At 42.7% G+C, this 14,128-nt stretch overlaps 1 protein-coding gene across 1 annotated transcript; it reads left to right on the top strand.

The window, feature by feature from the left end:
- Window positions 1-151: 151 nt before the first annotated feature.
- fhdc3 (FH2 domain containing 3) lies at window positions 152-6,127 on the top strand. The gene is made up of 11 exons (XM_076102379.1): window positions 152-607; window positions 887-948; window positions 2,332-2,434; window positions 3,012-3,097; window positions 3,286-3,386; window positions 3,490-3,560; window positions 3,701-3,814; window positions 3,928-3,998; window positions 4,179-4,296; window positions 4,425-4,589; window positions 4,813-6,127. The coding sequence occupies exons 1-11, from the start codon at window positions 152-154 to the stop codon at window positions 5,893-5,895; spliced, it is 2,430 nt and encodes an 809-aa protein (XP_075958494.1). The 3' UTR covers window positions 5,896-6,127.
- The last annotated feature ends 8,001 nt before the right edge of the window (window positions 6,128-14,128 follow it).

Here is a 14,128-nt window from a genome sequence, read left to right as displayed (position 1 = left end):
GGAAACTGATCTGTATGATATGTTGTTGATGCGTAGTTTCATGTTCCAAATCCTCTTTTTCATCCTCTTATGGATTTATATTCCTGCATCTCCACAGATCTGAGTGGCTAACAGCAGGACACTTCCTCCTTCCACCATCTTGGACTTACAGATGGAGGGAGTGCTGATTTTAAAATCTGCCTCTGCTCCCAACATTTCCTCCCAAGACTCTTCTCCTCCTCTTTCACCGGATTCTCAGGAAGATTCAGATCTGCAGTCATCTTCTCCTGCGCCTCCCCCCATGTGTGTTACCGCTGCACCACCACCACCAGCACCACCACCACCACCACCTCCACCTCCTCCTCCACCCCTTCCTCCCCCTCCTTTTTCTCATACCGGCCACCGCCGTTCCATGAAAAAGCTGAACTGGGACACCATTCCCAGCCAGCGTGTCCTGGGCAAATTGAATGTCTGGACGTCTAAACGGCCTCAGAGGGATCTGGTGCTGGATATCCCGAGCATGGAGGAGTTGTTCAGTCATGTCGACAAACGGGCCTCGCTGCCCAACTTGAGGATCGTGGGTCTGAAGACCTTTGATGGCATGGACCTCTTTCCAAAGGAGCCTCAGGTGAATAGCTAGCTTTGCACTCGGGCCATATTTGAAATTCTGTCTGACATTTGATTTACAGTAATAGATGCAGACCTTCCTAAGTTTTTATGGTAACGGTAATACCCGCAGAATGTTCAAACTAGGGAAGTAATGAACACACAAATAGGAACTGCTTTTTCAAAGTTCCACACTAATCATATCGTCAATGAGGAAGTGCTAAATTAAAACCATGTTTATGATATGGTTGAACAGAGAACAATAAATAACAATTTTTTTTGTTTTTCCTTTTATCGTTAGGTCACTATCCTTGACTCTAAAAAGAGTATGAATATTGGGATCTTCCTGAGACAATTCAAGAGGTAAGGATTGCCAAATTTCAATCTTAAAGAGAGGGATGTCTCTTTAAGACTGATGATTTGGCGAATAAACCCACAAAAATGCATACACATCTAAAACCAAAGGGACTTCAAGAGGAGGAACTGCAGTGAGCAGAGGTCTGAGCAGGTTGCTCTCATGTCAGACATACTGTTAACACGCTAGTCACTTCTGCTGCGCTAATCATTACCCAACCAGCAGGCTCGTTATCTCAGTGGACCATATTCAAATTTAGGGAAATGCCTTTTTAAACATCACTTGAGAGTGTTCAGTGTCAAATGGAGAACAATTATGCCTCACTTGTATTAATACTTAAATGATAGGAAAACACAGTCCTGACCCAGTGGGGGAGGGGGGAGGATACACCCAGCAGCCATGTTGGATAACCAGTGTTATGTAGCTGCATGTTTCATTCTTTCCATGTAGTTGTTTCTTATGAAATACAGTTTCATGTAACAACAGGAACACAGTTGCTTTTTGAGTCCCTACTTGTCTACTAACACGGCCAGCTGTGCTCGTTGGGGCACTCAGGGCGGTGATCTCACTGTGAACACAACAGTTCTGCAATATCGTGCATTCATATGCATTTATACCAACCTAGCAAATTACCTCATATGATGAAATTGATTTTTTTTATTCTTTTCAAGATAATGGTAGAATAACAAAAAAAAAGAAGTGCTGTTTCAGTAATACACAAAACCTTTTTGAAATCATATTTATCTCCCTTTATACTGATACTTGCATTTCCATTATTACAGCAAAACCCATTTTGTTTTGTTTTTTTATTCATGTTTAAATTTTTACAAGTAATTTTAGTTTTTTGCCTCCAAATTGTAATTCTACGTAGTAAAGTTAGATTTTTGTCCCAACATATAAACAGTGTATGTAGTCTCTCCTGCACTGGATCCAGTTTCTGTGTGTGAACCTCATCATCATGATGTCGCTTTCGGTCCAAGGTCCACTAAGTTCTGACTTTGAATACCAAATGCACACCAGATGTGTGTCAACAGCTAAGTACTGGAATGAGCTTTAGCTTTTAAGTTAGTCAAATTCAAATTCCCTCTGCTTCCGTGTGGTAGTGACGAAAAGGCATCTGGTGATGCTATTTGAGGGCATTTGCAGGATATTAAGCAAATATCAGTTAACTTGTTTGAATGTAAAGAGGGCTCGCTCAAATCAGGCAGCGGTGTGCAACAGCAATGTCACGCTGCAGCAACTTGAAATAGAGATGTGTGACGGATAACCCGACTCAAGCAGGTTTTTAATTATCTGTAAATAGTTTGATTGGCGTGACTAATCATGTCCGATAAGTCCTGTTGATTATGGCAGGCTTTCTTATTATTGTTATCTTTTGTCTCCCTCTACAGGCCAGTGACAGAAATGGTGCAGGATATTTGTAAAGGGAACTGGCTGAGATTTGGGACTGGAAAACTAAAAGAGCTTTGTAAACTACTGCCAGAAGAAAGTGAGGTAACGGCAGCTCCACTCGCCGCTTCACATCGTTCCAATTAAATCCTATATGCAACAAGATAAGACAAATGAACATTTGCGTGTTGCTGCTTGCAGCTTTCTTGATGACCTCTCATACAAACACCTTCCTACCTCCTACTCAACACTGCGCTTCCTTGCGTCCTGAGCAATACACCTGCTATGAATTAGTTGCATCACGCACCCAAGTTGCGGCTGCTCGCATTTAAAAAATACACTCTGGTTCACGGGAAAAAAAAACTTACCGTTAAGGAAGATACAGACAGACGTGAATCAACAGATGATTCATTGCTTTATACTGAGATATCACATTTTTCTCCATTTAAAATAATTTAAATATTGACCTAAAGTTCATAATTCACCTTCATTATTAAAAATCTGTTTGCAATCATTTTTGTACGGATGTCCATTAATGCAAATGCTTCATATTAATCAATCATGTTACCCGAGGACTCCATTTCCCTCTTTTTCTCCAGTTTGATCTTGTAATGTATATCAGACGGAATTATAACAAATATATCCTCCATGTTTGTTGAATCAAAGTTGTGTGTGTGAACAGGTGAAGCAGCTGCTGTCATTCAGTGGGAACCTCTCCGTGTTACCTGAGGCTGACCAGTTCATGGTGCAGCTGGTCAAAGTGCCGCGGTTAGTTTTCCTGCGCTAATGTTTTTGGTGATTTGTTGTTCAATTTGAAAATGTTTCCTCATACAGATATCTCTCGGCTTAAAGGGATAATTCGGGTATTTTAAGGTTGGGTTGTATGATACTCACCCATAGTCAGCATATTACTTACAATAGATGGCTGTCTTTTTATTGACGTCTCTTGCCTTCAGCTATGAGGAACGCCTGAAAACAATGGTGCTGAGGGAGGAATTCTTTCCTCTTATGGAGGACGTGAAGAACTCTTTTGCTGTCATGACCAAAGCAGCTAATGGTAATAATCTCAACCTGGATTGTGTTTTACACCACCAGTTCTTATTTGAGTTTTTTTTATTATGGCACTTTGTCTCCATCTCTTTTTTCTTCTCTCCCCTTAGAGCTGTTGGAGTGTGATGACCTCCACTCGGTCATTCGACTGGTATTAAAAGCCGGGAATTACATGAACGCTGTTGGTATTTTTCTTTTAGAATTATGTATATTTCTTATGATTGGATGTATTCTATCGGGTGCATTTAAGCTGCCCTTTGGGCTTTTTACTCAGCAGTTATTATACTGATGAATACCCCATTCAAATCATTTATTATTCAGGGTGGTTACAGTGCCAGTGCCAATGCAATTGGCTTCAGGATGACTTCTCTGCTCAAGCTGGCAGACACCAAGGCCAACAAGCCTGGCATGAACCTCATGCACTATGTTGCCAAGGTGAGGAGGAGCCCTGGGATGGACGGATGACAAAAAATATCTGTGAAATTATGAAAAAGTCTGTTACTATCATGCTTTGTCCCAAAACTCCCTGCTTTGTCTTCCACCCACAGCAAGCGGAGGACATCGATGCCGAGTTGCTGACGTTTCACACCCAGCTTGAACACATTGGGTTGGGCTCCAGGTGGCTATCATTAGTATACTCGCATCTATTTGGTTATTTAACTGAACATGGTTTGTTCACCAATAGTGGCTTCAAATGTTGTCTGTTTCAATCTGATACTGTATCTGGTTGGTAGTTTGCACGTTATTGTATTACTTGGAATACGTTCCGTCAATGTATAAACGTCGCTTGCTAACACAGAGTTTGCAAAGAGGAGGTCATCGCAGACTTCGAGAGGGAAGTCAAGAAAGTCAAGGAAGTGAAGTTGTACAGCAGCAGACAGCCTGGCCTCATACAACAAATGGAGACATTTCTCGTGGTAAAGTCGCCGCTTGTTGTTGAATACCAAAATGTATAGAAAAAGCCCACGCTGAGCTTGTGAACACTTCAGTCAGTCTACAATCTAGATTCCTCTTCTTCATATCTTTCTATGTTTTCTTCCCTCAGAGGGCTGAGGCCAAGCTGGCCGATCTGGAGACCTCTCTCCGGGAGCTAAAGGCTCTGAACAACGCTGTCGCCGAGTACTTCTGTGAAGACCCGGCAACCTTCAAACTGGAGGAGTGCTGCTCCATCTTTCATTCGTTTTGCAAGCGGTTTGACACAGCTGTCCAGGTAAGAATCTCAAGAATTTACAATAATACTTCAATGTGCAATGAAATAAACCGCATCACAGGTGAAAATGATGCTGTTGCTTTGTATTTAAGGGCCACCTTAAAGAAACTTATAATGATTTAATGTTGAGTACTTTTAATGTTTGCAAGCGCTGTCCTCCTGTCCCCTTATGTCATTAGTTTGCACTGCGTTTCTATTTTACTTGAATGTATTCTCGCTGTAGGAGAACCGAGAGCGAGAGGCAGCGGAGCAGAGGCGCAAGCAGGAGAGTGTGCGAATTGTAGCCAAACGCCGCTCCACAGTGTCTTGCCTGGGACCTGAGCGTGATCAGGACTCCTTGTGCTTGGAGTCGGCCTTGCACAGCTTTCTCGCCAACGTTCCAGACGGAATAGTCAGATGCAGGAAGAACATACTGCCCACAATCGAAGGATCCCCGTCTGAGTGCAGCTCGCCCAATGCTCGATCTGTAGCAAAAACTGAGGCTGCGCCGCGCACCAGACAAGAGAGACCTGAGAAAAAACAACCCAAATTCCAGGAGGAGGACGGGATCATGGCAGAACTAAAAAACAAAGAAGAAGCTCAAAAGATGTGTGAGATAACTCGGAAGGTGCTTCGCTACCAAAACGGCGAAAGCAGCCTTGATGAGGACAGAGTTTCAGGCACTCCTCCTCAGTCGGAGAGCACAAGAGACACACCAGCTACCCCAAGTACCCCTCAGCCTAGAACCAGAGACTTCTTCTTTTCCGACATTGAGGGTGTGGGCTCCCCATGGACTATCCTGAGTCCCTTTACTTGCACCCAAAGAAACGGCTCCTACCGAGACAGACAATCGCACCAACGCAGACTATCCTCAGCTTCAGGTGGAGATGACCTTGATGATGGAGTCTGGGAGAGTGACGAAGGCAATTACCTCCCCTATTTCTCCAATCAGGAAAATGGGGGTTCTACATCTGCGGGTTGTACATCTCTTCCTGAGTGCCCCATTCCAAGAACTGTGTCGAAGGGTCCAATGCTCAGGGCCATTTCCATGGATGAAACCAGGCGATCTCCAGGATCTGGTTTCCGGCTGGGAGACTTGTTCCAGAGAAGCATGTCTCAAAGGTCATCGTACTCCCCTGGATCAAGGACAGAAAACGTGAGAGAAGAAGAAGCAGCAGCAGGAGTCAGGAAATCATTGCTTGGTAGGAAGGCAGTAGAGGATCAAGGAAGCACCTCTGGGTTCATATCCTTCTTCAGACACATTGGAAGCAGAAGTAAGCCTGTTGACGTGGAAGAACAACCACGCTTCAAAGGATCTAATACTTGATTCATACGTTGATTTTATTTAGAGACAAAGGCCAAGCGTTGCCTTTTTTTGTGTGTTTTAGATAAAGTTAAATATGTTTGTCTTTTTTAATTGTTATGGATTTACCCTTCAGTGGACCCAAGGCAATTGAGGACTTGCTTTGAACTGTGAAGGTTTTGATGTTGTGTGAGTCAAACCACATTCAAAAATCATATTTCTTTGTCTTTTTGTGTGCAATAAATAATTCATTCTACCTTTTCAATGTTACTTGTATATGGATTATCCACTGAACAGTATTTATTATTTAAAATGTCTCTTCCACCCTTTTCATTAAATCCTTGAAAGTCTTACTGGTGCTTGTGTCTCCTTAGTGAGGCCTGCTCAGTTTCCAGTGCTTGCCTTTCACTTCATCTATTATTTCTTCTCTGTCAGTCTGGCGGGCAGACGGTTGTTCAGGTAACAAAGGGAGCCTTATAACTTGTAGGCTTTTATCACTTGTAGGATATGAACACTGACAAACACAAAAGCAACCAGATTGGAAATTTAGACCATAGGTATATCCGTTTAAATGTCTTAACTCCTCCCTGATGCTGTCATCACAATTGACAAGAAAAAAAATCTGAATAGGAAACATTGCAGCTGGTGAACCCACTCTGGTGTCCAGATGAAGTGTCCTACCACCACTGTGCCACCCGGGTCTCTCTGCTCAGCAGTAACTGAGATTGTGGACAAAAAGAGACCTTCGGCTGTGTTACTCGGGTAACAGGTTTGTTTAGAGCCATTTCATTTGAGCGCTTAGTGTAATAATACTCTCTTGAACAAACTGCTCAGTACAGGCTCCTTTCTGACTGATCTGTTGTCCTCCCACATCCATCCCACCCATTGGCAAGAACTCAGTGGGGACATTTTCAGTCGCCTAGCTTTTCAAATCAAGGGCACAATGAATAGAATGGCACAGGGAATATATGGGCTTTCTTTCTTTTTTTTAGGAGATGGACGATAGAAGTTAAGTATTTTCTCTTGGCTATATAAGCATGCAAGCTCCTTTCCAATGTCGGGGATCTTTGTTAGTCAAACAAAAGCTCAAAGCATGGCCTTGTGCACATGCAGATAACAGTCTGGTAGTTGGAGCCGAGTACTTCGTCAGCAGCGACTGACCTGTTTGGTGTAAAAGGAGAGGGCCAGAGAACAATCGGGCCTTTGTGATAAAATGCTGAGTGCCATAAGAACCATCTCATGTGAGTCAACTCCTGAGGACTTGGAAGTGACCTGTGTGTGTGTGTCTGTGCATGAATAGAAAGGAGAAAGGAGGTGAGGTGGGGGGGAAACTAGGACCAAGTCAGAGAGGGAGGGAGACCTGCAAGTTATATTGTGAGGAAGCATTTAAGCAGATAAGAGCATGTGAGAAAGGAATGCCAATATCTTAAAGACAGCGTAAACCTAAAAGGCAAATGCACAAGAGCATAAACTCAACAGGATTTATGGATGAAAGGAAAAGCCTGTTTACTCACAGTCCTGGATGTTTTTTCACTGTGGGAACTGGCAGCTGGACCGAAAAAGGTTGCAGAACATGTTTCGTTTCGAGAATGCTTAATAACAGATCAGCTATGAGGTATGTTGTCAGGTAAAAGCATTGCTCCAAGTGAAATATTTTTGGCTTTATTCTGTGTAAGCCTAAAGCGTTAATCTCTGAAGCAAAGTGTCTCGCTCTTTGGAAACATGACGGAACATCACGGTGTGCAAACTTAATCCACCATAGCAGCCACGGGCATTAGACTGTTTACAAGTGTTGGAATCAGATTTGAGGTTGAAAATGAAAACCAGGACGAATCCACGCGTGAGGCCCTGAGATGCGTTTCCAGAGTTGCATTTTAAATAATCACATTTTTGGGTTGTAGGTGACATTCCTCACTCTATTTAATGTTGAACTGTTTTGTGCTAAAAAAAAACAAACATGTTCAGCCTTGAAAACAGAGGCGACTACATATTTGATTGACAGTGATTTCAAAACCTGATTTGAACTTATTTTCGAATAATTAGAGAACACTTTCTGCGTCTCTGAGTATGTATTTGTAAAAAATGTATTTGCACAGACCAATCCCAAAAACACATTTATGAACGCGTTACTATTGCGCCACGAATTCCTATAAGGGAATAAATGCTCATCTGGGTGTCGTAGAATCTATTTCTATCCACTCACGTTGCTTTTGGATATCTGCGCAAAATGTTTGCCTTCTCCATCGTAAGCTACAGACATCAACCCTTTCTTTGTGTTGAAGTACAAGAAAAGAAACCTATCGCTGTGCATCTCGGATACTTTGTAAAGTACAAATATACATTTTTACTTTTTGGACCGTAAGTATTATTATTTTTGTCTTTTATGCGTGGCTTCATTGAATGTGCGTCTTGATTTTCAGATAAAAGAAGGGCTGTCAGCATGGTGTCCCTAGTTCCATCCAGTAAAATGTTAAGTTGCTTTCGACGATGTAGTCTCCAGTTAGTCACTAGATGGTGCAATTCAACAAAGGTATGTTTGTTTCTGATTCGTTACGTCCACATGCAGTACAGCACAGAGCCATGAAGGTCCTCCACAAAATAATAGCTGAAAGTGAAGTAACAGATTATTGACGTTGGACTTAAGTGATGCCACTTGTGGAAGTATACATGTGACATCGTTGTGCATGCCCATGGTCCCATCCCTCAATCAAGAACAGGATATAAATTAATATGTGGTCATATGGAGGAAAAAAAACACAATTTGCAAAATCTGTATATGAATGTGTGCTGTTTTTCTTTGTATTTCAGATGCGTTCAGGTCTGTCTGTTAGTCCCAGCTGTTTTCGTTACTGGAAGGAAGAGGAGCATCTGTAGAATCTAGGACACCTGCCAGCTAACCTCCATTAGTGACCAGCCTGTTCGTAGCAGAATGGAAAGGTAAGTACACACAAAATATGTCTAATTTTGGCACATATTTGGTATTGTCTGTAGTTTGACACTGCTGATATACAAAGATAACATCAAGCTGAATCCGAGTGCCTTTCATAACTTACAATATTCTTTAGTTCTCCCAGAGGGGTTTGTTGTCATCAATAAAAGAGTAATCACATTCATCAGTCAACTTAAAGGGCTCAGTGCTGATATTGATGTCCTTCCTGTCCCATCTGAAGTCGCTCTGATTGGGATGCATGCTGTTTTCCGTCCGCTCTGATGAGATGGGTTTAAATGTCAGGGAGTTGGAGCGCCACACAGCTAATTGATTGGCTGGGTAAATGTCACATCGTAGCCGAGGTGAACGGATGGTGATGATGTCAATATGTATGTCTTTTCCATCCACTTGTTTTATATCTCTGCTTTTTGGTATCACACCAAAGCCAGATTTCCTTTTTTTCTCAATCAAAATATTTAGTAGGTCATCTGGAAAGAGGGATTAAAGCATGGGGCTCAGTCTGCATGTGACTTCCTCGTTTGCAAGAAGCCACTAAATTGGGGCTCTGACTGTTGTTTGTCAGCGGTTGGTTTGCTTAAGTCAACTGTTAAAGGTCATAGGAGCTTGGCAGTAACTAAGCAAGAAGACACGTGTGCCTGTCTGTGTGCGTTTGTTCTGTAGCTGGACAACACAAGAAAGACCAGGCTTAACCAGGTTCAAGACAATTACAGTGAAAATGTGTGCTGCAGTTGATATTGAGTTTGCGACTGCAATCGGTGTGTATTCTGCATCTATACTAAGGCAGAAGATCTTCAGGCAAATTTTAATTCTTGTTCCTGCTCTATGGAAACATCCAGTTTATACAGCCTCCCCCACACACATCACTGCTGCAGCAGCCAAAGCTGCATTACCGCCTGATTCTCAGGCTGCTCTCCCACAACTAATACCCATCTGACCACATTCACAAGGGTTTCGCTGGATTATAAAATCCATCTAAGACATGATCTACCACTTAGCTGAAAGTCCGCTCTCATCCAGCTAATAATGGATTTTTGAGTGGTGATTTGGGGAAAAGAAAGTGTACTGCAGTTACTATCACTATTTGAGTGGTAGCATAATGGTAAACCATTTTAACTCTTAAAAGAAGTGTTGTTTTTGAGCATGAAGACTGGGACCAGATATTTTGAATACTACTTCACTACTTCCAGATCCACACTGTTTTCTATTCATTCAGTGTCACGATCGGCATATGCAGACATACTTGAAACAAATATCACATCACAGTTAACATGTACTCTTTATACAGTTTTATTTGCTCAAGTACATTAAAACCTTTTTAATGCAAGACTATTTTTCTTCCCAGTTTTTCATTTCTGGCCACCTTGAATGCAATGACATGCATCTAACTCTCAACTGCTGGTGTTGTCAACTCACTGAGCTCAATGTCCACTATGATGGATTCCTTAGTCTATCAGTCTGTCTGTCTTTTTATTGTTAAATAAACTGAGCTTGTTTTATTTATAGTAACATAACTTTATTTGATTATACACAGTATAGACAAGCTGAGAAAACCAGTTGAAAGTGCTGATGTAGGGCTTTCACACAATATCTCACACAATAGACATTGTATGTCTCTAGATCATAGAAAAATGTTTGAAAGACATTTTTAAAACGTTTTTTTATCTTCATAATATCCTGGCATCAAATAAAAGTAATGTATTCCTGGAAGTTTGACAGTTAATTTGAGAACGGTATGCTTTGGAAAATGGTCAACAGGACAACTCTTTACAGATATTGATTTAACCACTCATCACCTTTACATCCCCTTTTCTGCTCCAGTCGTCACATTTTACTATTGTCCACACAATCCGCTTTCAAGTGCAGACCATGTACACATTACATCACAATGAAGAAGCATGTGATGATTGATCTTCACACCAATAGCGGAATGTGCCTTCAACAAAGAAGTGGTTATTCATTTAATGGATATATTATTACGCAGTTAGTGTGCTATATACATACACGTTTAAATATATTAGATGATATTTTTGGGGTAAATAATCCTCTAGCAGTATTTGTCCTGTTCCCTTCATTGATGTCTGTGTGCTGAGTCGAAAGCTTGTTTGTACCTGGAGGGGTTTTCAAAACCTGCACAGACACCAGGTGTTATGATTTGCTGGCCAGGGATGAGAGGCTAACTGGACTGTTTCAGGGAGAGGGAGAGAGTGATAGAGAGGGAGACAGGGGGAGAGAGAGAGAGAGAGGGAGAGAGTGATAGACAGGTGGGGAGAGAGAGAGAGAGGGAGAGGGAGAGAGAGAAGCCATCTGCGTGTTCTGCTGCACTGGATGCAGTCTCCATGGCAACATGGTGCTCCCGCAGTAAAAGATGGTCTGGTCCCCGCCCCCTTGCGCATGCACATAAGCACACTTGCAAGGTGCTCATGCTGTCCACACACACACACACACACACACACACACACAGATATTACAAATTCCATGTCACAATTTTCCTGTCCATACACTTGACTGTTACATCCTCTCTTTACCACTGTATTTTCTCCACTGTCCCACGCTCTAAATGATAGACAGAAACTTTACTACATGGTTTGTTGTCCTTGAGAAGAACCTGAACCCTCCATTAGCCGTTGCATCTCCCTTTTAAGCTGAGCTCCACCTTTATCTTCACAAGCACAGCCTTCAATTGTTTGCGTTCACAACAGGATTCAGTAATTTATCTCCCTTTCCTCTGATCCGCTACCCTCCACCTGCACTCTGTGTGTGCGAGGGAAAGAGGAAGAGTGATAGACTTGGTTGCCTTTTCTGTTTATAACACTGACTGACTCCCATTTTTCGCTTATCAGGCAGCAGCAATTTTCTGTTTGATATTTTGGACTTTATTCTCTTTACACATAATCAAAAAGAGAGAGAGAGAGAGTCAGGAGAGGTAAAGGAGAGTGCGGACAGGAATACAAAAGATTATGCTCCTTCTCTTTGTTGCTATCTCTCCTTCACTCTGCTCATCTCCTACACTATTGGTCAATCCAACCCCCTCCCATTTCTACTCCAGCCAATCAGCTCATACAATCTCTCTATATCTCTTGCCTCCTAAGAGTCTCTCTCTCTCTGTCTCTGTCCCTCAGTCGTTTTCCCTCCCGCTAGCACACACATACATGAGTTAAAGCCAGTTCTTGATCCCACTCATACACACACACACACACACACATACCTGCCTCCCTCAGTAGACTCTCTGTGTGAAGTGCCTTTTTGGGCGATGTTGGATTTTGTGGAAGGATATCGCTCCCTTTGGAGGAGAGCGTGCTGAAACTTCCTTGTACCTCTCCTTCATCTGTCACGAACCTGCTGTAAGTAATCTCTCTCTCTCTCTGCCACTCGCTCGTTCGTGCCATCCTGACTGTGTGCCAGCGCTCATTCCTTCACGCTCCACTATTTCCATCTCGCACCCTTCTCCCCTTGGCAGAGGGTGCGAGCCTTTCCTCCTCTCACGTCTCCCTCTCTCCACTCCATGACTGTCTCCTGTTTCCCCTCCCTCCCACTGGTGGACGCATACACCCAGCGTTGTCTGTATGCAAGCCAATGCCGCAGGCCATTTGCTGGCCTATGATGGGTTTGTGCTGTGCAGCATAACCTGAGAATATGTCCTGTCTGTGTATGCGAGATACCCTCTGTGAGGCTGACCGGACTGGGATTAAAAATGATTGGCGAGACAGGCTGCAGTTATTTGTGCTGGAAATGTGGTTCGGGGATATTCTGATCTAATTGTAAACTGGGGGACACTCAAAGTAATTATTGTGTGCTTGATGCTGCATGTTTTAAAAAAGTGTTTACTGCTCGCATTGAGCATGAAAAAACTGGGGTGAGAGCTTGTTTTATTGAATCAGTGAAACAAAAATCTGTATGTCTTTCAGAGAGCACAGTTGCTTCGTGCAACTTCGTATAATTCACAATGCTATTCCACACAATGCAATTTCCACAACCTGTCAGTCCCAGACAAACCTCTCAGAACTCCGTGGATAGTATCAAGAATCGATTGACATCATGCTTAAAGCAAGACTGCTTTTACCTGGTAAAGTTTGCCATTACTCAGTCAGTTATATTGGTTTCAGGAGGTTTAAACCTCATCTTTCACCAGCTCTACACTTTGGTCCCATGCTGTAATCTAAACATACAGTTGATGGTGTTGTGCGCAGAACCTTACTTTGTCCCCAAGCATTTATAATTTGATGATGATTTGAATACAACTCCAACAAGACTGGACACCGAGGTCATCAGGAGATGACTACAACATGACTACTTTAAAAAAAAAAGGTTGAAACAGTGATCCAGGGGCACTTCCTGTCGCTGTGGGGGGAGACGGAGAATGGAATGTCCAGCTGGTATGGGAGGAATGTCACTAGAGCTGCATGGGAGGGGTGAGAGTCACGAGCGAGGAGAGATGTAAACTTCACCACGCACTGAATGATTAACTGAATGGCCGTCAACACTGTAACTACTGGATTTTCTGCCCCATTTGTGTGAGGTGTTGATGTAGTCGCTGCCAGAGAGCTGTCGCTGTGCTCGCATTATCAGCTCACTTGATGCACATGCTGAAGTCCAAAACAACCAGTGCAGCAATCGATAAATGTGAAGATGTGGAGCCAATTTTGTGTCCAATTATGTTTACTCTTGCATCCAAATGGCTTTTTTTTGTTATGACAATTGGTACACACACGCACGCACACACACACACACACACACACACACACACACACACACACGCACACACACACACACACACACACACACACAAGGGAGAGATAAGAGACAACCTTACAGTGGCATCTAGCACCGTGACAAATGATGTGACACCAGCAGCAATAAACCTTTTAGTCTTGACAGTTGTCAGTTGTCACAACGGTGTGTGTGTGTGTGTGTGTGTGTGTGTGTGTGTGTGTGTGTGTGTGTGTGTGAGAGAGAGAGTGAGAAGGTGTGCTTCTCTCTTCGTCCTCCTTGCCGACTTAATCAGCTCTAAGGTGATTTTGTTGCCATGGGTAACAGCAACAGAATTCCTCCTCCACTCTGCAAAGTCACGCCGACGTCTACATTTATGTAAATGTTTTATTTTTTAAATACAGCTTTGATATGAGCCCATTAGAGGGGGAAATGGTCTTCATGGCAAAAAGCATCAAACAAGTCCAGTTCAAACTGATTAATTCAAAGTTTTAACTTTGTGGAGTTTGAGTAAAGTCTTAAAGCTACAGGAGTTCCTCTGAGAGATGTAACAGCTTCTGCTGGGGATTCTGGTCAGGGTTAAGTGTTATTACCCTCTGC

This window comes from Anarhichas minor, unplaced genomic scaffold (genome assembly GCF_050575085.1).
Source record: "Anarhichas minor isolate MPS153535 unplaced genomic scaffold, ASM5057508v1 ptg000027l, whole genome shotgun sequence".
NCBI classification, from domain to species: Eukaryota; Metazoa; Chordata; class Actinopteri; order Perciformes; family Anarhichadidae; genus Anarhichas; species Anarhichas minor.
This window is presented reverse-complemented; position numbering and strand designations above follow the sequence as displayed.

Coding starts and splice junctions, on each gene's coding strand:
- fhdc3 (XM_076102379.1), top strand. CDS start 152: ATGGAGGGAGTGCTGATTTTAAAATCTGCCTCTGCTCCCAACATTTCC. Junction 3,561..3,700: donor CCGGGAATTACATGAACGCT/GTTGGTATTTTT, acceptor TTTATTATTCAG/GGTGGTTACAGTGCCAGTGC. Junction 3,815..3,927: donor TCATGCACTATGTTGCCAAG/GTGAGGAGGAGC, acceptor TTCCACCCACAG/CAAGCGGAGGACATCGATGC.